General features: G+C 37.5%; 1 protein-coding gene across 3 annotated transcripts in view; it reads right to left on the bottom strand.

The window, feature by feature from the left end:
- The window catches only part of BRWD3 (bromodomain and WD repeat domain containing 3), a 236,478-nt gene that overhangs the window by 199,048 nt on the left and 10,831 nt on the right, over positions 1–26,599 (bottom strand). For 2 of the 3 annotated variants that reach the window (XM_007534008.3, XM_060182523.1), the window contains exons 5-6: positions 12,354–12,504; positions 9,946–10,044 (exon numbers count right to left, since the gene is read on the bottom strand). In XM_007534008.3, coding sequence (XP_007534070.1) covers positions 9,946–10,044; positions 12,354–12,504 — 250 coding nt within the window. Of the gene's footprint in view, positions 1–1,555; positions 1,761–9,945; positions 10,045–12,353; positions 12,505–26,599 lie in introns of those variants that run through there. The other variant, XM_060182524.1, reaches the window with a different exon arrangement.

Below are 26,599 nucleotides of genomic sequence, written 5' to 3'. Positions count from 1 at the left end.
ACTTTCCTGCATGCTTCTCTCAATTCATATCAAATAATATTGCATCCACTGATCCCAACCTAATCAACGCAACAAGTGCCACCCCAGCATGCTTCACTGCAGACTTGTGTCCAGAGACTTGAGGTGTGGAATGACAACCCTTCAGCTTTATCACATGGGTGAGACCTTTCCTTTCATAGTATTCCCTAATTCCATTCCAGGTGTTCCACTCCCCAATTAAGTCCCCAAACCTAGATATAGACTGGGTACCCTGATATAGAGCCTATGTTCACATGTGTCCATAAACCAGGGAAAAATATATACCTGAAAGCAGAAGTACACAAAAGTCTACAGAGAGTACCCCCCCAACACTTCATCTACACTATTCCAACCTTTAGATCTATGATTGTTGAACAATTTGTTTGGCTTTGTATGTTAACTCTCTTTTCAGGCACCAAGTTCCAGATGCCAGCATGATGCCAACCAGACTTCCCTGGACTGATGCCCCCACCAATGTGTCCTGGAGTTCCGCTTCTCCAGAGACCCACCCTACTAGGGTAAGAGAGAGGCAGACTGGGAGTATGGATCGACCAGTCAACACCCATGTTCAGCGGGGAAGCAATTACAGAAGCCAGACCTTCCACTTTCTGCAACCCACAATGACCCTGGGTCCATACTCCTAGAGGGATAGAGAATGGGAAAGCTATCAGGGGAGGGGATGGGATATGGAGACCGGGTGGTGGGAACTGTGTGGAGTTGTACCCTCCTATCCCACGGTTTTGTTAATGTCTCCTTTCTTAAATAAATAAAAAAATTAAGATAGGATATTTTTTAATTTTTTATATTTTCCCTTTTGTTGCCCTTGTTTTTTATTATTGTAGTTATTATTGTTGTTACTGATGTCATCATTGTTGGATAGGAGAGAGTGAAATGGAGAGAGATGGGGAAGACAGAGGGGGGAGAGAGAAAGACAGACACCTGCAGATCTGCTTCACCGCCTGTAAAGTGACTTTCCTGCAAGTGGGGAGCTGGGGGCTCGAACCAGGATCCTTACACTGGTCCTTGCACTTTACATCACAAGCACTTAACCCACTGCAATACCACCCAACTCCCAAGACAGAATATTCTTATCTTCAGGTTCTTTATTATTAAATAATCTGTTCTGCTTTATATCTTAATGCCTTTCAGCCACTAAGTTGCAGATGCTACCATGATGCCAACCTGACTTCCCTGGGAAGATAACCTCACCAATGTGTTCTGGAACCCCACCTCTCCAGAGCCCTCCCCAACTAGGGAAAGATAGAAACAGGCTGGGAGAATGGATCGACCTGCCAACACCCATGTCCAGCAGAAGATCAACTACAGAAGCCAGTCCTGCTACCTTCTGCACCCCATATGATCGTGGGTCCATACTCCCAGAGGGATAAAGAATAGGAAAGCTCCCAGTGGAGGGGATGGAAAATGGAACTCTGGTAGTGGAAATTATATGGAATTGTACCCCTTGTATCCTACGGTCTTGTCAATCATTATTAAATCAATAAAAAAATTAGACTGGAAATAACTTACAATCCTGCAATATTATTCTTAGTCTTTTATTGAAAGAAATCAAAGTACCAATTCAAAAATACCTATGTACCCATTCAATCATAGAAGCACTATTTACAATAAGCAAATATAAGAGAACATAATGGTTATTATGTAAAATGCTTTCATGCCTGAAGTTCTGAAGTCTATGGTTCGATCTCCTACATGGTACCATGATAGCTCAGAGCTGAGTAGTACTGTGGAAAATGGGGAAAAAAACAGAGAGATTAGATTATAGATGGATGACAGATAGATAGGTAGATAGACAGATAGATAGATGATACACTATCTTAAGGTAATAACCTTATCAGAAAAAAATACACTATAAACTTCAATCTCTCCTCTGTTCACAGATGATAATGAACTTCAGAAAGGACTCTAACATCCATTAAATTGGGTTTTACTGGAAAAATCACCAAGAAACAAACAGTAATCAAAGATGGCCCAATGAGAGATGACAGACCATATAGTGCAATCCCTATTTAGCATAAAGAAAAGTAAACTTATACTAAAACTATTTTACACTAGCAGGGATACTCATTACCTTGAGCATATGATAGAAAACCCTTCTACCTAGATATAGACCAAGGCCCATGAGATAAAGCACATGTATCCATAAATTAGGGGAAAATAAATACCTTAAAGTAAAAATGCACTACAGTTTGCAGTGACTCAATAAGTGCAGCAACCAAATAGAAAAACCTGAAAAAGACACCATAAAGTACTTAGTTCAACTTAGACCTAAATGCCCTCCTCACCTACTTCCTATTTCATTTCCCTCAATCACCCCAAATCTAATTCTGTCAGAAAAAGCAAGGACTACAAAAACTGGATAAGGGAAAGAGACCAGCATGATTTAATGATGGCTCTTTTGGTCATTACCAGGTCACGCCATCATCTGGCGCCCTAGTCAAGGAATCCTAAGATTCCCACATAGACATGATGAACCTTGACCTCTAACAGATCCCTCTCTCCGCCATTGCTGATCATCTCCATCAGGAACAGCATTGTGGACACTCCTGTGGGCCTCTACAAGACCTTGCCATCAATGTGGAACAGTAGTGGTAGGGACTGCCTCACTCTCCGAAGAGTATGGGCCAAAATACTCTGCCACTTGAGGAAGACAGGTCCTGAAATGAGTGCAGCCTAGAATGTTCCTAGCTACGACCACAGATTGCAAGCTCAGACCTAGAAGGATGCAGAGGTTACACAGGCTCCTGTGCTGAATATGGGCCCCAGATCAAATCGACCAGGTTTACAGATAGCAATATTTATATACTTTTCCCATATTTGGGAGCTACTCCCTACCCAGATCCAGCTTTCTAGTCCTATTTCCAACTCTTGACACCATCTCTCCAGACAATACCTTTAGCCCACCCACGTTAGTTGTCAGGCTCAGGCAAAAATTAGTAAAGTCACGGGTCCCTTGGAATATACCTTAAATAGACTTACTAGCTTTTTCTAAAATAGAGACCCCAAATCTCATCTGCTATATTCTTACCTTTAGGTTCCTGGTTGTTAAACTATTTGTTTTGCTCTATATCTTATAAAAGTATTGTAGTAAAAAATACAACATATAATCAAAGTTAGGTAACTATCAGGAATGTTGGGGGGATATATACTATAAATTTGGCATCAAGCTCGAATTCAAATCAGAAGTAAACAAATCACTGAAATTATGTAAATTTAACACAAATGAGTCACTTAACAATTTCATCTGTCACCTATGTTACCAATAGGGTTCATCAAATTTCTGTATAATTTTCTAATTTCTAATATTCAACATTAACATATAATATGAAGACAATATTTGCAATTCTTTGACAATGAAAATAAACTTGAATTCTATTACCCATAGTTCAAACTAACTATATTGGCATAGTTGTCAGAAACATCTCAGGGTTAGGCTAGAGGTTTAAACTCAGCATTAAGGGAGCTGGGCGGTAGCACGGCGGGCTAAAGGCACATGGCGCAAAGTGCAAGGACCAGAGTAAAGATACTGGTTCGAGCCCCCAGCTCCCCAACTGCAGGGAGGTTGCGTCACAAGCAGTGAAGCAAGTCTACAGGTGTCTCTCTCTGTCTCTCCCTTCTCTGTCTTCCCCTCCTCTCTCCATTTCTCTCTGTCCTATCCAACAATGATGACAACAAGAATAACTACAGTAGTGAAACAACAAGGGCAACAAAAGGGAATAAATAAATATTTTTTTAAAAAACTCAGCATTAGAACATATGACTTGGTAGGGTTAATTATTTACACTATAGTCATTAATAAATTTTTAAAAATAATAAAATAAAAAAATAAGACTTGGAATTAAAAGATACACGATGCCCAGGCTCAATCCTTAGCAATATGTGAAAGCTAAGTGGTTCTCTGGCATTTTCCTTTCATTCTCATTCTCTCTCTCTCTCTCTCTCTCTCTGTGTGTGTGTGTGTGTGTGTGTGTTTCTAAAATCATAGGATTTAAAGGTACCTAGTACCTATTGCCAATAATGTTTTGGAAAATAGGTCTAGCTATTTTAAACAATAATCTAAAATTTGCTAGAACAGTCCTGTGAGGGGAATAAAGGGCAACAACAATGTTTTAATGTGATACTTATAGGACTAAACAGAAATGTTTAAAAAATATACTAATACAGTAAGGCCTGAGGCTACAAGATTAATATACAAGATTGGTAGCATTCCTCTATGCAACCAGTCAGAAGAAATCCTAAATTCAGTCTCATTTGTTATAGCAGCAAAACCCATTAAATATCTAGGAATAAGCCTGGCCAAAAAAAAAAAAAAGTAAACAACTCATATACTGAAAAATTATGAGTGACTATTCAAGGAAATAGAAAAAGATAAAAAAGTGAAAAGATACCCCATATTCATGGACTAGAAGAATTAATATCAAAATGACCATTCTACCCAGGGCCATATAGAAATATAATGTAATCCCCATCAAGGTCCCACCATTTGTTTTTCCTCCAGGGTTATTATTGTGGCTTGGTCCTGTCACTATGAATCCACCACTCCTGACAGCCATTTTTTCCGTTTTATTGAATACGACAAAGAAATTCAGAGAGGAAGGGGAGATAAAGAGGGAGAGAGAAAGGTATACATCTGCAGACCTGCTTCACTGCTTATGAAGTATCTCTCCTACAGGTGGGAGGCCAGGGGTTCAAACTCAGATCCTTGCACAGTTCCTTACACTTAGTACCATATGCAATGAATTAGGTGTGACAACAGTCAGCCCCTTTTTGTTAAGAATAGAACATTGTTGTAGCCTCCGAATTTTAACAACAGAACATCAGCTACAAAATTATATCTGGAACCAGAAAAAAAAAAACTAAAATCACCAAAGCAATCTTGAGAAAAAGAATAAAACTGGAGGCATCATGCTCTCAGTTATCAACCCATAAGGCTATTATAATCAAAACTTTCTGGTGTTAGAACAAAAATAGACACAATGACCAGAGGAACAAAAATGAGAGCCCAGAAATAAGCCCTCACATCTATGTTGTCTTTATTTGCATTTCTCTGATAATTTGTGACCACTTACACCCTATTCCAGGGACAAAATTGACTTATATCTGGCAAAGACATATTATTCCAGATTAATAACAAAGACAGAGCTGTGACAAAAGATTCCCTATCAATCCTGCTCTCTTAAAGCAACTATATAAAGCAGAAGAAATTACATAAAATCCTCATCACAGTATGTTGTATGCTTTACATTGGTTTGGTCTAGCTCTCCCCCCTGCCAGAAAAAATGGTTTGGCCCCTGCTAGTTTCAAGGGCTTGCTTGTCCCCGCCCCAAGGGAACCCCTACAGAGTCCCAGATTTCTTGGCGCCTCCACGTGAGGAGAAGGATGCAGGAGAGTTCTGTGTGGTGGTTAGTTTAAGGGTCTCTTTCTGCCGCCAGAGGAGAAAGACAGGAGAGCACATGTTTGCCTGCTCGTGAATAAAGATATACAGCTTCCCAGCCCAGCCGTGTGTCCCCGAGTCTCTGTTCACCACCGCGAAGCTAGCCCGGCCTGCTGGAGCCTCCGAAACTTTAACAACAACAGTACAGCTGGGTTGACCTGGAAGTCACACCATTCTCTGATGAAGAATGAACACAACAATAATGGTTGAAGAGGAGAATAGCAGGGCATATGGTGTATGTTAGCAGCATTCCTTTGGCTGCTGTCATTGTAGATGCTCTCAGCAGCATGCAGATGGGGGACAGAGAAGACAAGGCAGACTCATATGTCCAAAAAGCAGGAGTCAAGGTACTGAATTGCCTACAAGGATTCAAATCTTGGCAGAAAATGAAACCATCTGAAAACTGGGAATTATAAGCAAGTAGAGTCAGTCTAGCCAAGATTCCTCTCTCAATAAATAACTTTTTGGGTGAGAGCAAACTCACTCAAAAGTGAACAGTTGCCAGTACAGGGGTCAAGAACCTGAAGTTCTGCCCTATCAAGCAAATAGGTCTAAGGTCATACCACTCTGAATACACCCAATCTCATTGGATCTCAGAAGGAAATAGAATTGTGCAGGATTAACTATAACAGGCAGGTAGGAAAAGTCAAAGTGCAGCTAGAAGCCCTCTCTCTAAGTTAAATACTTCCCAATCACCCTCAAGTAATGCAGATGTTTCCCTTTCTCTCTACCTTTCTATCCCATATCTCTCTGTATTGATCAAAACTTTAAAGTAAATAAAAAGGAAAATACAGTCACCAGGAATACTATTGTGTTGGTACCAAGCCCTGCAATAACTCTGGTAGAGGAAAGAGAGAAAGAGTGAAAGAAAGAAAGAAAGAAAGAAAGAAAGAAAGAAAGAAAGAAAGAGAAAGAGAAAGAAAGAAAGAAGAAAATGGAGGGAGAAAGCAAGAGGGGGAAGGAGGGAGGAAGGAAGGAAGGAGGAAGGAAGGAAGGAGGGAGGGAAGGAAGGGATAGTGTTGCTAATTTTTCTACTTCAAGTATTTTTATCAAACCTTCAAGATTAACCATGAATGATTAAATAAATGATTAAATTCTACAATAAATTGGGAAACTGGAAAAATGGTAGATTTTAAAGTAGCTACCGACACAGCTATACATTACCATAAGTGAACTGTCTCAAGTGGCCAAGACAGTGGAAGGCTAGCAGGTCCTACTTCTGTCACTACAACCAGTACAACATATATGAAAATATCTGCATAGAACCCAGTTATCTTGGAGTTCAGACAAACTAACAAGAAAATAAAGCACAGAATTCAGGAGACTAGGACAGAGAGACTTTCAGTAAATATAAATACCCATTCCCCAATTACTGCACACCACATGGCCAGACTCCTTCCTCTGAAGCAATCCACTACATTGGGGTCTCTCAGTTCTACCACCAATTTGCTCTAGTAGCTGCTGCTCCTCTGACACTGCTGCTCATTGCCAGCTACCTGCACTGCCTCCGTTACAAACATCCAGCCAGCATAGTTAGGCCCACTGTAGCCCTACCCCTAGTGCCTTTATTGTTCTGTCTCTTCCACTATTGCCCAAAGTAACACACATTTCTACCCCACCTCTATTATAATTTTGTGTCCACAGCTTTGCAACACGAGGGAGAAAAAAACAAAGGTAAACAAAAGATATAAACTATATGGCAATGAAGGCAGGTGAAAGCAGCTATTTTACAACTCAGTCCCCATAACAACTGGGTTTTACGACCCAGAATCATAGAGAAAGACAGATTGGTATAAACTTCCAGAGAAATACCACCAGACTGTGGTAACCTGAAAATTTTTGGTTTGACCAAAAGCCTCACTCAAACACTTCTTGGTCACTGCCCATAACTGCTGACAGATTGCTGACTCTGGTCTTCAAGAAGAATCCATCATAATGAGAAGACAGAAGAAAGCACCTACAATAACAGACTGGCCTAGCAATTTGACCAACTCACCAAATTCAATAGAGCTATACAAACCTAGTGAAAACTTCAAAGCCACAGAAGTATATATCAAAGTGTCATATTTAGCTTAATTGTCACAGTGTTTTATATTATATCTAAATATTTTCCATGCATTTTATTAGGATCTTAACGGTTTACCGTGCACTTGTTGACATGTGGTAGAAACTGGGGATAAATACTACTCCTCAAAAACACTATTCACATTTCTAAATTTTAATTTGAAATGTAATATTTAAACATCAGACATTATATAAAACTATTATTTAGAGGAGTGGAAGATAATCAACTAGAGTGGCAATTATTACTGTATGTTTTTGTAACACACTTTGTGAGAGTTAACTATTATATACAATTTTATAGCTATATCCCATTCCTTGGGAACCACTACTGGTATTTATTCATACTAGTTTGGTGATAGATATCCCAAAAATAATCTGAATGATACATTATGAATTTCACTAAAACAGAAGGATGACTTTTCTTTTAATAGAGACATATAAAATGAATTCTATCATTAATGTTCTACACATGGATATAAGCAAAATGTCTTGTAAAAGTTAGCTTTATAAAATAAACCATGGGGGAGTCAGGTGGTAGTGTAGCGGATTAAGCGCATGTGGTGTGAAGCACAAGGACTGGCCAAAGGATCCTGGTTCCAGCCCCCGGCTCCCCACCTGCAGGGGAGTCGCTTCACAAGCAGGAGTCACTTCACAAGCAGTGAAGCAGGTCTGCAGGTGTCTATCTTTCTCTTCCCATCTCTGTCTTCCCCTCCTCTCTACATTTCTCTCTGTCCTAACAATAACAACATCAATAGCAACAGTAACTATACCAACAATAAAGAATAAGGGCAAAAAAGGAAAAATAACTTATAAATATTAAAAAATTAATAAATAAAATAAACCATGGGAGGGAAGGCTGTCGTGCACCTGGCTAAGTGCATATGCTACCATATGCAAGGACTCAGGTTCAGCATCTGGTTTCCACTTGCAGAGGGAAAGCTTCATGAATGTTGAAGTAGTGCTGTAGGTCTCTCCCTTTCTATCTCTCTACCTCTCTCCATCCATCTTAATTTCTCTTTGTCTCTATCCCGAATACGAATGAATGAATGAATGAACGAATGAACGAACGAACCATGGTTAATTATATTTGCTTTACTAAAAAAATGTTCTTTAAAAAATTCTGGGGAAAAAAAAAAAAAAAAAATTCTGGGGTGTCAGGCGGTAGCACAACGGGTTAAGCGCAGTTGGCACAAAGTGCAAAGACTGGAGTTATAAGGATCCTGGTTCCTGCCGCCTGCCCCACCTGCAGGGGCGTGGCTTCACAAGCGGTGAAGTGCGTCTGCAGTTGTCTATCTTTCTCTCCCTCTCTTTGTCTTCCCCTCCTCTCTCCATTTCTATCCATCCTATCCAACAACAACATCCATAACAACAACAATAATAACTACAACAATAAAACAAGGCAACAAAAGGAAATAAATATTAAAAAAAATTCTGGGTCGGGAGTCGGGTGGTAGCGCAGAGGGTTAAGCACAGGTGGCGTAAAAGCGCAATGACCCGTGTAAGGATCCTGGTTCTGAGCCCCAACTCCCCACCTGCAGGGGAGTCGCTTCACAAGTGGTGAAGCAGGTCTGCCAGTGTCTTATCTTTCTCTCCCCCCTCTCTGTCTTCCCTCCTCTATTCATTTCTCTCTGTCCAATCCAACAACAACAACAATAATTACAACAATAAAACAACAAGGGCAACAAAAGGGAATAAATAAATAAATAAATTCTGGGTCAGCAGTCTTGGGTGGGGTGGTGCAGCATTAAAGTTCTGAACTTTCAAGCATGAGGACCCAAATTCACTCCTCAACAGCACATATGCCAGTGATCTGTTCCCTCTCCCATTCCTTATCTCATCTATCTCATGATATACATAAAATAAGAGCCAAGCAGTGGCATACCTGGTTGAGTACACATTACAATGCACAAGTGCCCAGGTTCAAGCCCCTGTTGTCCGCCTGCAGAGCAAAAGTTTCTCAAGCACTTAAGCAGCGCTATGGGTGTTTCTGTCTCTCTGTATCCCTCTCTTATCTTCCCTTCCCTCTCAAATTCTGTATCTATGTAATAAATAAAATATAACTTAAAAAGAAAATAAATACCTTTTAATATGCATTTTGTTTAATTTTAATGAGAAAGAGATACAGAAAGATACAGAGAGACCAGAGAATTGTTCAACACTGGCTTATAGTGGTGTGGGATATTGAACCTGGGACTTTGGAGCCTCAGTATGAGTCTTCTTGTATAATCATTATGCTGGCATGCCCATTCAAAAATACTGTTTAAAAGATACAATCAAGTAAACACGAAGCTCCTCAAGAATTTAAGCTGTTTGTTTATGCTTTAAATTTTATTATGACACTTATTTTTAGCTTTATTATGAGTTCAGGAAACAAATCAAGAATGTGTATTACTTACAAATATATTACTTACCCACATTTGGAGGTTTCACATAATTTACAGGTAATTCTGGAGGTCTGCCTCTATGTAGAGCTGCAAAAGCAGACCCATTCCATAGTGTACTCTTACAGTCTATACAGAAAAGATTCAGTTGTTAGTGTGGAACTGAACAGATTTCTTCTTTCTTTATTGAAGGATTAATGGTTTACAGTCAACAGTAAAGTACAGTAACTTGTACATGTGTAACATTTCTGTTTTCTACATAACAATTCAACCCTCACTAGGTCCTCCTCTGCCATCATGTTCCAGGACCTGAACCCTCCCCCCACCTCAGAGATTTTACTTTGGTGTAATACACCAACTCCAGTCCAAGTTCTGCTTAATGTTTTCCCTTCTGATCTTGCTTTTCAACTTTTATGAGTGAGATCATCCCATATTCATACTTCTTCAACAGATTTTTTTGAACTGTACCACAGAGGTAAATGTTTTTCATTTTACTTGTTGAAATAGATTTCTATGATAAACAAGATAAAAATAGCAAACATATATGTTTAAATATGCTCTAAACTAAATCATAACTGTTAAAGACTAATACTTTAATATAGCATAAAGATATATTATTTCTGTCTGATTTAGAACTTTTACTATTCTAGAATATTTTTGTTTCAAAGTTAAATTTTTAAGAATATTTCCTTGAAAATTGTTATTTAATCACCAGACAAGCACTTATGATTTCTGTGCAGTGGCTATATTTTATTTTATTTTGTTTTATCTTATCTTACTTTAAATGCCCCAGGTTATCACTGGGTTTTGGTGCCGCACAACAAACCCAATGCTCCTGATGGCCATTTTTTCCATTTTTTGTTTTTCCTTTTATTTTATAAGGTAGAGATAAAATGAAAGCTAAAGAGACAGAGAGTGAAAGAGACAGCAATGCCTGCAGTGCTGCTTTACCACTCGTGAAGCTTCCCCTCCATGCAGACTGAGACAAGGGGCTTGAACCCAGGTCCTTGCAAACAGTAATATGTGCACTCTACTGGGCATGCCATCACCTGGTCCCTGTTGTCTTTAATTTTTGTCTGATGATTATGTCAAAAAGTCTGAGCATATGTAAAATATCACTAAAAAATTAACTTTGAAACAAACATTTCTATACTTTTTTTGCCCCCGGAGCTTCTCTGCTCCAAGAACTATTTCAGCTAGAGAGAGAAAGAGAGAGAGAGAGAGAGAAAGAGAGATAAAGTGAGAGAGTAAAGAACACCACAGCATCAAAGTTTCCCCCAGTGCAGTAAGACTGGGACTGAAAATGGTTTGTGAACATGGCAAGGCAGGTGTGCCATATTGCCAGTCTTGTATCAGTCTTAATTGCTTCCAAAATAAATCAATTGAATAATAGAGTTTCTTTAAATTTTAAATTATCTAAAAGGTATAATGTATGCAATAATTTATCTATAAACGTAGAACTCTAAAAAAACTTTATTCTAATAAAGCAAAACAGAAGTAATTTGCTTACTATAACTGGTTTTAATTGCTGATTACTATAAATTATACTAATAAGTATTGGGCTTGTTAGTTTGTTTTCCAGAAAGAAAGAAGAAAAGAAATCACAGCACTGAAGCTTCATTCATAGAGGTGGAGATCAGGTTCAAACCTGAGTCACAAACAAGGCAAGCAAAACACTATCCAAGTGAGCTGCTTGGCCAGCCCAGAGTCATTCTTAACACCTACTCTAACATTTTTCATGTATAAAAGGCACTATTTTATATGTTTAAAATAGGGTTTACATGAAAAATGTTGACAGGTACCTACAAAAGACAGTGAAGTAAAGAAACTTCTGAACACTCACTGATAAATATTTTTGATAAAATAGCTCCTTTATGTGTGGAGGGAAGCAACTGGGGCCTGCATGCATGTTTTCATGACACTAGGTTATATTTTTTTTTCAGTCTGCTACCATAGCACCTCCCACATGGTGTATGGGCTCCAATATTTGTGATTCATATGGCAAAGCAATTACCCTCCCTAATAAGGAACTTCTCCAGCTAAATATTTTTAACTAGAGAATTTTACATATACTTTTCATACTCTGTCATAAAATATGTAATGATTAAGATATTAAGAGCTACAAAGATTAAGAACATTTTAATGTAATAAAAATATATTTTAAGCAATTCCCCTGCAATAATCAGAGCACTGATCTTTTGAGATCTCTATTCTTCAGAATTACAGAACTTCCTATTTTGTTATCATATTCATATTTTTTATAGAAAGAGGTCTGTTCAGGTTTGTAGAATCCAGTTTTAAACTAAGAAAATGAGACAAAATTGGTAAAAATAGATAAGTTAGAAGAATATTAGTATTTAGAAAAGCATGGAAACATTTACTTAAAATAAAGATACTACACTCTTCATTCTCTCCTCCAAAAGTTGTGAAAATCTTACCTTTGGCATCCCGTAACAGAGACTGCCGGCCAACACCTAGTAATGTCTGCACCCCAGGAACACTCTGAGGGATCTCCTTATCTAGTAAGGGACCAATCCTCTCACAGATTTTAAGGAGGTAGTCTGGAGGAATGTGTGCATTGGCTGCCACCTAAAAACAAAGAAAAATAAAAATAGTAAAAATAAATGTGATTTAAAGAACTCAGTCTAACCAAACTGTTGTATCATGGAACTATAATCTTAAAATACAAAATCAGAAAAATAGCATGTTAAATTTAGCAAAAAAATCAATAAAAAGTGTTAAAATTAAGTAGATTTAATGATAAGGCATGTTAACTTTTACATGTCCTGATTTAAATCATTTGCCTACTTGCTAGTTATATAAGTGTTTTGAAATCAAAAAAAGTGAGTATAACTAAAATTAAACAAGTACAAACAAGACAGGTAAATATTACTAGCACCTAATTTTTATTCAGTAGTGATGATGAACTGATCAAGAATCAAAGAATCCAAATTTTAGACAAACTATAAAAATGCAATCCAAAGATATTAACTGGCACCAAACTCTTACTCAAGTCTCTTTGGGATTTACAAGACACATTTGCAAAATAAAATAATTATTTTTTACAAAAAAAGGCAACAGATTTCTAAGAGTATCAAATCAATTATTTTATAAACCTCATACTCTTAAACAACTAAGGTATGGTGTCAAAATCTAAGACAACATTAACTTTTAAAAATATAAGAAAATTTAAAAATGGTTAACATGTGAATAGAGATGAAAAAAAGTGTTTAACATTTATGACACACATCAATGTGCTGCCACCAAGTCAAAAACAAAACACAAATGACTAATCTTGTGAATCAATGAATGAATAAAAGCCAAAGTAAAGTTGATCTTATAAGTAATATGTTAGTTCATAGAGGAAGTCTTAGAGCCTCATATTTTGCTTGGAAAAGATAGGTCAAAGAACCAAAACCTAACAAAAACTCAAAAGTCTGGAAGTAAATAATTTGATATTATATATATATTATATATAATATATACATATACATTTATTTCATGCCAATTATTTTTTTATAACTCCCTACAAAAATTAACATTAATCTAAGGGTCTGAGTAACTAAATCATGAAAAAGGGCAATTTGATTTTTTTATTAGTGATTTACTAAATTACAAAATAACAAGGGTATAATTCCATACCATTCCTACCACCAGGTAATTTGATTTTAATCATTCCACATTTGCATCAAAAAGGTACTGAGCTAGGATAAAGCTGATATTTTCAGTTATTTGTCATACTTCTAGTTGTGTTTTCCAAGCAAATTACCACATTGGACTGTCTTCCAATAAAATATCCAGTGAGGATTAAAGTAAAAGTACCTGTTGATTCAATCTAAAAAGTTTTCTAGTTGTACAGGCATTGACATCCTGAAGTTGTAGTTCACTCATAATTTTACCATAACTCATTCCCTCCCTCACTAAGACTTGTCCTAAATATGCTCACATACAAATATAATAGTTTGTGGGGCCAACCACTCTGGATTCCACCCGTCTCCCCTGGCTGGTAGGGAGACAGAGGTCAGAGCGGCCACCCAGGGGTCCTGGGGTAGCTATGTGTGCTGAGGGCAAAGTGTGCAGAGAGACAGGGCAGTCAGCTCTGGGAAAGCCTCAGTGGGACAATTCGTTTAATTTAAAAATAAAACAGGAAAACATATCCATAACTCGGGGGGAAGGTTGAGGTAACCATTAACCCAAATACAGAGCAACACAATGCATAATCACATTTTGACCAACAGATTGCTCACAAGTCAAAGGTTACCATACAAGGTTTGGTCACAAGCTTTACAATGTACATTTTTCTGGAGGTAAATTCCAGGCACTTGGTGGGGGGCAGCTAAGTAATCAGGATGTTTGTTGGCAGTTTTAAGTTTAACCGCACACAGTAATCCATGGCTTTTAGTTAAAGAAGGAAATGGGGAGGTGGCATGTGTAGAAAGGCACCCATGCCTGGGGCTCCAGCCATCATAAATTCCAGAGATCAGGGGGACCTGTCCATGTCTCAACCCAAAGGGAAAATCGGGGGTCAACCCGCTTGGTCCTCATGGAAACAGCAGCCTTGACTTTCCAGGACAGTGGGCCCCACTGTCCAACAATATTTAGTACCACTAAATAAATATTTCAAAGAAAATTCTGAAAATATTGCACATTAGTATGTAGTTTTCCTCCACATACTGTCTTGAGTAAACTGAGTCTCTGATGTTAGATGCTACTTTTTTTTAATCAAGTAAATGCCATATGATAACTTTACAAAGAATGATAGCCTTACTGATATTTTGGTTATCAGTGTTCTTTTGTGCTTTCCTTAACAATCTCAAGAGTTATTCACTTGTTAAAACATCTAGCTACCAAAGCAATTACAATAGATCTAGAATTATATAATCAATAAAGAAGTTTTTGGGGCCAGTGGCGCACTTGGTTGAGTGGACACGTTACAACGCACAAGGCCTGGGTTTGAGCCCCCGTTCCCCATTTGCAGGGGTAAAGCCTCATAAGTGGTTAAGCAGTGCTGTAGGTGTTTCTCCATCCTCTCCCTCTTTACTATCCCCTTCTTGCTCGATTTCTGGCAGTCTCTATCCAGTAAATAAATACAGATTTTTTGTAAAAAGCCTACATGGCAAGAAAAATTTTTTTTTAAGTTTTCAGTACAGGCAAGGATAGATTGCATAATGGTTATACAAAGAGACTCTCATGCCAGAGGTACTTAAGTCCCAGGTTCAATCCCCTGCACCACCATAAGCCAGAGCTGAGTAGTGCTCTGGTAAAAAAAAAAAAAAAAGTTTTCAATACAAATTGTCATCATCGCACTTATAGAAAATCTGTCAGAATCTCATTTTAAATTTACATCACAACTAAATCACTAAAAATAATAAGTTGAAAAGTAAGAAAACACAAAGCAGAACTTGGATGGTTTTGTTATATTGCAACAAAGTCAAAGGCTCTGGGGTGGGGAGTAGGGTTCAGGTCCTGGAAAATGATGACAGGAGGACCTAGAGGGGGGCAAATTTTTAGGTAGAAAACTGAGAAATGTTACACATATACAAACTACTGTGTTTTACTGTTGACTGTAAACCACTAATCTCCCAAATAAAGAAAAAAATTACATAAGTCCCCTAGCTACTTTTACAAAAACATTTATGTTTGATTTTTAACAAATTAAGTGAGAAAAAAATATTCAAGAAAAATTCAAAAACAGGGGAGTCGGGCAATAATGCAGTGGGTTATGCCCACAGGGAATAAAGTGCAAGAACTGGCCTAAGGATTCCTGTTCCAGCCCCAGGCTTCCCACCTGCAGGGGGTCGCTTCACAGGCAGTAGAGCATGTCTGCATCTTTCTCTCTCCATCACTTCCGTCTTCCCTTCCTCTCTCCATTTCTTTCTATCTTATCCAACAACAACAACAGCAATAACAATACTAAAAACAACAACGATAGACAACAAGGGCAACAAAAGAGAAAAACAGCATCTAGGAGCAGTGGATTCATAGCGCAGGCACCGAGGCCCAGCAATAACCCTGAAGACAAAAAAAAAAAAAAAAAGAAAAAGTCAAAAATACATTATCAGTTTAAGCAACCAAAATAAAGCTTATCCCAAATTTTCTGCTTTGAAGATTTGTCTAATTAAATAACAAATAAATTCCATAAGTTTGTCTAATTAAATAACAAATAAATTCCTTAAGTTTGATTTTCAATCTAAACAATAAAAAAATTCAATTGCTAAATGAGCCCACTAAAAAAAAATTCATTTCCCATGAGCAGTAGCAGATCTGTTTCTCTCCTCTCCTCTCCCAAATCAACTAGGAATACCAAAGGAAACCACTTGGGACAGAAACAAGACAGGACTAGAACCACTTCAGGAACCCACTAAATCTCCAGTGGCCAGTGGACAGAGAGGCGCCTAGGGAGAGACTAAGTGGCTGGTAACAGTCCAGCAGTTTATCAGAGACACCACCTCCAGTCTGTTCCACCAACAAGGGGACAGCTGAAGGGAGGAGAGGACTCCTGGAAACTCACCAAGTGCAACTCTGAGTCTCCATTGCTACTGCCCTCAGGATAGCATCGGTAGGGAGGGACACTAGGGGACAGAGATCTAACCAGGAAACTCAGGAGAAGACCTGAGTTTACCTCAGTGGCATAGCAGTGGGGCTGTGAAAGTCTCTTGCATAACCACTGGATTATCTCTGCTACACCCTGCTTTATCTCTTGGTCTGGAGTCAGTGATTAAGCTAAAAAGCCTATTTATAGTTTAAAAGCCCTCAGGCTCCCATAGCTTACAGGGAAGAAAAAGCACAAAAGAGGCTTTTAAGCCACTGAGCTCCAAATCAGGGATTAAAATACTATTGAAACAACTGTTAACTTCCACCACTGTGAACCCTTTAATTACCTTACTTAGACACAAGTCAATCCAGGCAATAGTGAATGTTGAATGTAAAACATTAATTCCCCAGTAAAGAAATTTAAAAAAATTCATTCCCAAAATGGACAGAATTGAAGGTGATTACAATAAGTGAAATAAGCAAGCAAATGAAAAATAACTACCATATGGCTTCACTCCTATATGGAATATAGATAACTAAAATAATCTGGCAAAAGAAACAGTAACAGTACTTTCCTGGACTGTGTAAAAATGACAGTAGTTACCAGAGAGAATGACAGACTTGTACAGAGAACTGTATATATAAATGTAAATCTATAATATAGCATCTTAAAATTTTATGAAGCAAAGTTAAATTTAAAGAAATACGGAAGAAAAAGTCCATTCCTCTAGCATCAATAAAATGTGTGGTTATTGCACCAAAATATTGCAAAAATTTGGAGTACTACAACAAAGTAAAAACAAAATAAAGTAAAATAAACCTCTGGGTGGAGGGTTTACAGCAGATTTTCACCTTCACTATAGGGAGGTAAGGATAGGGAAACAAACCTTTGGTGGTGGGAATGGTGTTAATATACACTCATATTAACCCATAGTCCTATAAATCACTATTTAATCAATATAAAAGTGGAAAAATAGATTGAATGTCTTAACTTTTTGATGCATAGACCTCAGTTTTGAGTATATATTCTTTTAATCTAACTAAGCACTTAAAGTTTCAAATTGATAACCTGATTGAATTTTAACAGTGGGCTTAATCTATCAGAAACAGCATACTAGACCATCTTGTGGACCTCTGCAGGACCTGGCACTCAATGTGGGACTGCCCCATTCTCCAAAGAGAGGTTGGGTCAACATACTCAGCCACTTAAGGAAGATGGGTTTTGTCAATCATTATTAAATCAATAATTTGAAAAATGGTTATAAAGCACACTAGAGAAACACAGATTCTAGCAACACAGTGATAATACATGCAAGTTTGAATGAAAATGCAAGCTTTTCTTTTAGATATTAACAGACATTCAAATTGTACTGATGAAACTCTTATAAGAATAATGACTTCATGATGGCAGAGGAGGTACTAGTGGAGATTGAAGTGTTACATGGAAGACTGAGAAATCTTACACATGTGCAAACTACAGTATTTTACTGTCGCCTGTAAACCAATAATCCCCCCAAAAAATAACATCACCTATAGAATTTTAAAGGGAGAAAACAGCGAGTTGGGCAGTAGCGCAGCACGTGGTGCAAAGCACAAGGACCGGCAAAAGGATCCCAGTTCGAGCCCTCAGCTCCCCACCTGTAGGGGTGTCCCTTCACAGGCTATGAAGCAGGTTGGCAGGTGTCTATCTTTCTCTCCCCGTCTTCCCCTCCACTCTACATTTCTCTCTGTCCTATACAACAACGACAACATTAGTAACAACAACAATGAAAAAGAACAAGGACAACAAAAGGGAAAATAAATTATAAATTTTAAGGGGGAAAACAACCTAATAGCTATACAAACAGGCACTCATGTCTGTGTCTGAGGCTACATGAGCCCAGGCTTAATCCCTAGCACTACCATATGCCACAATTTACAGGGCTTTGATAAAAAAAGAATAATTACTTCAAATTTTGTAAGTGGTAGTTAATATTAGTCACAATCAATTTGTTTTCATGAAACATTAACTTTTTAGGTGTAATAAGGAATTAATTATCCTCAAGAAACACCAATATAAAGATTTAAATTATTTTTGAACTTTTTTAAAATCCTTTTTTAAAGTTTTTTTTTTAGTTTATTTATTTATTCCCTTTTGTTGCCCTTGTTGCTTTATTGTTGTAATTATTATTGTTGTCTGTCTTCATTGTTGGATGGGACAGAAAGAAATGGAGAGAGGAGGGGAAGACAGAGGAGGAAAGAAAGATAGACACCTGCAGACCTACTTCACTGCTTGTGAAGCGAGTCCTCTGCAGGTGGGGGAGCCGGGGGCTGGAACTGGGATCCTTCCACTGGTCTTTGTGCTTTGTGCTATGTGCACTTAAGCCGCTGTGCTACTGCCAGACTCCCATTTTTGAACTTTTAAGTGGATTAATTTGACAGGTGGCTGATGAAATAAACTTCTACATACCCCCCAAAAAGAATTATTTATCCTCAGTAATTGTTTAAAAGATTTTAAATACCATGTTAAAATTACATATGAGGGGGCAAATACTAGTAGAGAGCACAAATTACTATAGGAGACCAAAGTTCAACTCCTGAATCACTACATGGGAATGCTGTGGTGTATCTCCTATTCTCTTCCTCTCTGTCTCTCACCCTCTATCTAGAAAAAACAAAAGGATGGAAAACTATCATTAAGGCCAATGGACCACACACACACACAACAAGGCAGGAACAGCCATTCTCATCTCTGACACAATAGACTTTAAATTAAATAAAGTAATAAAAGATAGGGAAAGTCATTACATAATGATCAGAGGAACAATCAATCAAGAAGGCTTAACAATTATTTACATGTATGCACCCAAAGTAATGCTGAGATGGAATCTCATAGCCATACAAGCACACACTAGAGAACAAGAAAAAGCTCAAGTAAACAAGCTTACTGTACACCATAAAGGCTTAGAAAGGAACAGAGGACCCTAAACCATCCAGAAGGACTGAAATCATTAAATTAGAACAGAAATAGACAACACTGAAAATAAGAAAACCATGCAAAAGATCAATGAAGCCAAATGTTGGTTCTTGGAAAAATTAAACAAAATTGACAAACCTATAGCCAGACTCACTAAAAAAAATAAATAAATAAGTAAATAGAATTGTAATCCATAAAGGAGACAGCACAACAGACACCACAGAAATCCAAAAAATCTGGGAGTCAGGCAGTAGGGCAGCGGGGTTAAGTGCAGGAAGCGCAAAGCACAAGGACCCACGTAAGGATCCCGGTTTGAGCCCCCGGCTCCCCATTTGTAGGGGAGTCACTTCACAGGCAGTGAAGCAAGTATGCAGGTGTCTATCTTTCTCTCCCCCTCTGTCTTCCCCTCTTCTCTCCATTTCTTTCTGTCCTATCCAACAACAACAACAACAATAATAACTACAACAATAAAACAACAAGGGCTACCAAAGGGAATAAATAAATAAATATTAAAAGAAAAAGATAAATGAAATAAAATAAATATTAAAAAAAAGAAATCCAAAAAAATCATGGGAAACTTTTGCAAACAATTATATTCCACCAAGCTAGAGAATCTGGAAGAAATGAAAGAATTCCTAGAAACATATACCCTTCCGAAACTGAACCAGGAAGAACTAAAAAACCTAAATGCACCAATCACAGACAAAGAAATTGAAATAGTTATTAAGAATATTCCCAACAACAAAAATCCTGGACCAGATGGCTTTACAAATGAATTTTACAAAACCTTCACTAAACAGTTAATACCTATAATTTTGAAGCTCTTCCAAAAAAAAAAAATTCAAGGAAAAAGGAACACTCCGTTCCACCTTCTATGAAGTCCAAATCACCCTGATAACAAAAGCAGATAGAGACACAACAAAAAAGGAAAACCACAGACCAATATCTCTGATGAACATATATGCTAAAATACTGAAGAAGAGTCTAGCCAACTAAATACAGCAGTATATCAAAAAGATTGTTCATCACAACCAAGTGGGATTTATTCCAGGAATGCAAGGCTGGTTCAGTATACCTATGTCATTCAACATCATTCACCAATCAATAAAAGCAAAACCAAAACCAGATGATTACCTCCATAGATGCAGAGAAAACCTTTGACAAAATCCAACACCCATTCATGCTCCCAAACACTACAAAAAAATGGGAACAGACAGAAAATTCCTCAAGATAGTGGAGTCCATATATAGCAAATCTACAGACTATATCATACTCAAAGAACAGAAGTTGAAAGCATTCCCCACTCAGATTGGGGACCAGAAATGGTTGTCCATTATCACCACTCATTTTCAAAATACTAGTGGAAGTTCTCACCATAGCAATCAGGCAAGAGAAAGAAATCAAAGAAACACAGATTGGAAGGGAAGAAGAGAACTATCACTATTTGGAAATGATATGATAGTATACTTAGAAAGACCTAAAGAATCCAGCAGAAATCCACTGGAAATCATTAGGCAATATAACAAGGTGTCAGGCTACAAAATCAATGTACAAAAATCAGTGGCGTTTCATTACACAAAAACTAAGTCTGAAGAGGAGGATATCCAGAAACCACTCCCATTCACAAACACAGCAAAATCAATAAAATATCTAGGAATAAACCTGACCAAAGGAGTGAAAGACTTGTATACTGAAAACTATGAGTCACTATTCAAGGAAATAGAAAATGATATCAAGAAATGGAAAGACATCACATGCTCATGTATAGGAAGAATTAATATCAAAATGAATATCCTCCCGAGAGCTATATACAAATTTAATGCAATACCTATCAAAGTTCTACCAAGCTTCTTTAAGAGACTAGAACGAAAATTACAATCATCTATCTGGAACCAGAAAACACCTAGAATCACCAAAACTATCTTGAGGAAAAGAAACAGAAATGGAGGCATCACACTCCCAGATCTCAAACTATATTATAAGGTCATCATCATCAAAACAGACTGGTACCGGAACAAAAACAGACATGCAGACCAGTGGAACAGAATCAAAAGCCCAAACCTAAACCCCCACACCTATGGACATGTATGACATCAATAACAACAAACAACTACAACAAAAATTTTAAAAAAACAAGGGCAACAAAAGGGAAAATAAATAATATAAAAAAAATTTAATGACAACAGCAACAAATGCTGGAGAGGTTGTGGGGACACAGGAACCCTTCTGCACTGCTTGGTGGGATTGTAACTTGGTCCAACTTCTGTGGAGAGCAGTCTGGAAAACCCTCACAAGGCTAGACGTGGACCTTCCATATGACCCAGTAATTCTTGTCCTAGGGATATACCTCAAGGACACCATAATGCTGAATCAAAAAGATATGTGTACATCTATGTTCATAGCAGCATAATTCATAATAGCAAAAACATGGAAGGAAACTAGATGCCCAACAACAGATGAATGGCTGAGAAAGCTGTGGTATATATACACAATGGAATACTACGCAGCTATTAAGAGCAATGAACCTACCTTCTCTGACCCATCTTGGATGGAGCTAGAAAGAATTATGTTACATGAGCTTAAGTCAAAAAGACAAAGATGAGCATGGGATGATCCCATGAATAAACAGAAGTTGAGAAAGAATAATAAAAAGGGAAACTCAAAACTGGATCTGACTGAGTTTGGAGTAGGGCACCAAAGTAAAAACCTCTGGGTAGAGGGTGAAAGTAGATGTTCAGCTTCACTCCCGGGGTTGGGCACAGTCCTCTGGTGGTGGGAATGGTGTTTATGTATGCTCCTATTAACTTGTCGTCTCATAAATCACTATTTAATTAATATGAGGGTAAAAACTGAATGAATGTCTTAAACGTTTTAATGCACAGACCATAGGCTAAGTATATGTTCCTTCAATCTAATCACTTAAAACTTAAAATTGGTAATCAGACAGAATTTTGAAAGTTGGCTCAAACTGTTAATACATTTCTAACAATGACTTGTTCTTTGAAATGTTGACCCTCCTAAAAGCTTAGACCAGCGAGAAAAGATGCAAATGGTGGCATTACTTTATAAGATACAGATATATATAAATAACATCAAATGTTATAAATTATGGTGAGGTCGTTTATGATACAGCAAATCCTAACAATGGGATTTTCAAAGTTAACCCAATTGCCAAATAATTTGTCTTCTTAAACCCTAAGACAGCAGGAACCTCTCACTTCCTCTATAAAGCCCATTATCTCCCCAGTCCTGGAACCTCTGGGGTAGGACTCACTTTCCTGAATTCTTCTCTCAGTTCATACAAATGACAATGCATCTGCTTATCCCAGCCTAATCAGTGCAACAAGAACCACCTCAGCATGGTTCACTTCAGACAGTCTGTAAAGAGATGTCAGGCGTGCAATGTCAACACTTCAACATCATTACTTGGGTGAGGCCTTTGCTTTCTCTTAGGACTCCTTAATTCCATTTCAGGTGGTACACTTACTAACATAGCCTTAAAACCTAGATATAGACCAGATCCCATGAGACAGGGCAGATGTACACATGTATCCATAAATTAGGGCAAAATCTATACCTGAAAGAAAAAGTGCACAATAGTTTGCATTGAGACAAAAAAAGAAGCAAGTAGAAAGACCTAAAAAGACACCATAAAGTACCTAAAAAAATACTTTCTACTTAGACCTAGATACCCTCCTCACCTACTTCCTATTACACTTCCCTCAGTCACTCCACAGTAAACCTTATCAAAGTAAGGACTACAAAAGCTGAATAAGGGCAAGAGACTGGCATACTTTAATGATCACTCTCTAGTCACTATCAGGCCACCCCATCATCTGGGGACCTAGTCGGGGAATTCTTGTGGGCCCCCATAGGACTTTGGCCTCAACTTGGATCAACAATGGTAGAGGATGTTCCATCCTCTGAAGGTAGGTTAGACAACATACTCTATCTACCACCTGAGGAAGATGGGTCCTAAAATTAGTGCAAGATGGATCATTCCTACTCATGATCACAGAATGCAAGCTTGGACCTGCATGGATGTAGAGGTTACATAGGCTCTTATGCTGAATATGGACACCAAATCAAATCGATGAGGGTTACAGTCAACAATATTTATACACTTTTCCCATATTGGGGAAAACCTCTCTTCCCTGATCCAGCTTTCTAGCCCTTTTTCCAGCCATAACATCATCTTCCCAGATAATAACTTGGATTCACCTGCATATCAGATGTCAAGCTCAGGCAAAAACTAGTAAAGTCTAAGGCCCTTTGGAATATACCTAAAATAGACCTACTAGCTTTTTCCAAAATGGAGACCCCAAATCTTCATCTGCAATATTTTTGGTTTTAGGTTCATTATTAGTAAACAATTTGTTTAGCTTTATATGTTAACACTTATTTCAGCCACCAGGTTACAGATGCTACCATAATCCCAACCATACTTCCCTGGGCAGACGACCCCACCAATGTGTCCTCGAGTCCCGCTTCCTCAGATCTCTGCACAACTATGGAAAGAGAGAGACAAGCTGGGAGTATGGATCGACCTGTCAAGGCCCACGTTCAGTGGGAAAGCAATTACAGAAGCCAGACCTCCCACCTTCTGCACCTCATAATGACCCTGGGTCCATGCTCCCAGAGGGCTAAAGAACAGGAAAGATATCAGGGGAGGGGAGGGGATACAAATTTCTGGTAGTGGAATTGTGTGGAATTGTACCCCTCTTATCCGATGGTCTTATCAGTGTTTCCATATTAAAAATAAAAATTTTAAAAAAAGACTAAAAGCATGGGTAGGGGGTAGATAGCATATTGGTCATACAAAGAGACTCTCATGACTGAGGCTCTGGTAAAAATAAAAGCATGGGAAAACACCTTCAACAGAGTGATTTTAAATGTAACAAATTATAAATAATATATAGAAAATAAGTACAGGAGTGGTCCAAGAGTTGGCGCAGTGGATAAGGCAGTGGACTCTCATGCAGGAGGTCTGGAGTTCAATCCCCGGCAACACATGTGCCTGAGTATATCTGGTTCTTTCTCTCTCCTATCTTTCTCATATATAAATAAATAAATCTTTAAAAAAATAAGTACAGGATAAGGTGAGACCTATCAGAAGAGTTTAGGATTTCTACAACATGCCAGAAAGAGAAAATTCTTCCTACTTCTTAACAAGAAGTAAATATTACACCATTATTATAGTGAATCATTTTTATATAATTCAAGTATCTTTAGACATAATCATTTCTTTTTTTAAGACTTTTTAAAAATATTTATTTAGTTATTCCCTTTTGTTGCCCTTGTTGTTTTATTGTCACTGTTGTCATCATTGTTGGATAGGACAGAGAGAAATGGAGAGAGGAGAGGAAGACAGAGGAGGAGAGAGAAAGATAGACACCTGCAGACCTGCTTCACCGCTTGTGAAGAGACTTCCCTGCAGGTGGGGAGCCAGGGGCTAAAACCGTGATCCTTATGCTGGTCCTTGCAGACATAATCATTTCTTATTTGAATAAATACATGTACTTCAAGTCACTCATTTTGGATTTAACTGACATTTTTAAATACTATTTTTTATTTCTTTATAAAAGTAGTTTTGGGTTATAACACTGTATAGGTTTATAGCATTATAAATCAACACCTGTACATATTATGCTTGCCATCAAAAGTCCTAGTTTCTATCTCTTACCCCTTTTATCTGATTTATCAACCCCTTTCCCTCTTCTGTTCTGGAAAAAAGTATACTTTTGTTTCTATTGTCTTGAAATTTTTGTTATATTTGTTTTATTTCTTTATCTTCTACACATGCAATCTCATTGCATTTATCTTTCTCCATGTGACTTCTCTCACTTTAACACAATATACGTTAAAGACATTCCTGTTGATATAGATGAAAGATTTTACTTTTTATTCCAGAGTAGTATTTGATTATGTAAATACTTTTGAATGACACTGTATTATATCCTCTCTCTCTCTTCCTCTCTCTCTCTCTATATATATATATATATAATGACAGTGATAATTCTATATCTAAAATAAGCACACTTTAATTATATATCTACATAATATTAATTTTAGAATTATAGTTCTTCAGATTTCCATGGAGGTAATTCAACCTTTCAGTTCTATTTCTAAAATGTATTAATAAATCATTTAGTGTGTTTTCAATTAACAAAGTACATTTTAACTCATTTTGTTTATATAATAACCTTTTAAAACAAGTACTCATGTTTATTTGTAAGACTAGAAATCAAATATCTAAGAAGTTGAATAACTTTTCCAGTGTCATACAATACATAAAAAACTATCTTCGAGTATGACTCAGTGCCTTTTCTACTAGGCACAGTCCTATGTGAGAAATTTCAAACAGTATCTATAAAAAAGCCAACATTAACATAAATTGCCTAAGTTACTACTTTGTTGTCTACCAAAAATGTTTATTAGTTAATCAGTAATTAACATCTAAAACATACAGATGAGGCATTCACATTTGACAAAAGTGCTTTCAGAACAATTTTTTAAGAAACATTCATCCAATTCAAATTCTTATCTACCAATAGCATCTCTCTTCTTCTAACACCATCACATTTATATTGAGATAATACTTTTCTAGAACTAATGATAAATAACCAAAATCATTTTAATCATTGAATGTGTATTCACAGAGCCACAGTGAGAGAAAAAAAAGTCAATTCCAAAAATATGAACATATGAAAGAAAACAAAGAGTGTACATGTGGCCCAAGCAAGTCTGCAACGATAAATATTACTTTCTAGTATAGATTGCTCCATGTGTAATACCTATCAGCATTGTATCCAAACTGGGGTTGGGTAGCACATGTTTTCTGGGTTCCAAAGAAACATTGTGCAGTTAACTATGACTATGTGTACACACAGTTCATAAATTACACATACTAAACTTCTTCCATTTTACAGAAAAATAATTATGTCTCCAGGACTCAATATCTAGCAGACATATTTTTAATTTACACTATAACACTTTTTTTCCCAGAGCACTGCACAACTCTGGCTTATGGTGGTGTGAGGTATTGAACTTAGGGACTTAGGAACTTCAGATATGAGTCTCTTTGCACAACCATTCTGCTGCCTTCCTCACTTACATTTTAGGAATTGCTGCCAGCTCCAAGGGTCGAAGAGGAGGCAGCTTGCAAGGCGGGCTGTGCGGATCTGCTGGTCCCAG

This window comes from Erinaceus europaeus, chromosome X (genome assembly GCF_950295315.1).
Source record: "Erinaceus europaeus chromosome X, mEriEur2.1, whole genome shotgun sequence".
NCBI lineage: Eukaryota > Metazoa > Chordata > Mammalia > Eulipotyphla > Erinaceidae > Erinaceus > Erinaceus europaeus.
The sequence above is the reverse complement of the archived record's forward strand: the minus strand, read 5'-3'. Positions and strand labels throughout refer to the sequence as shown.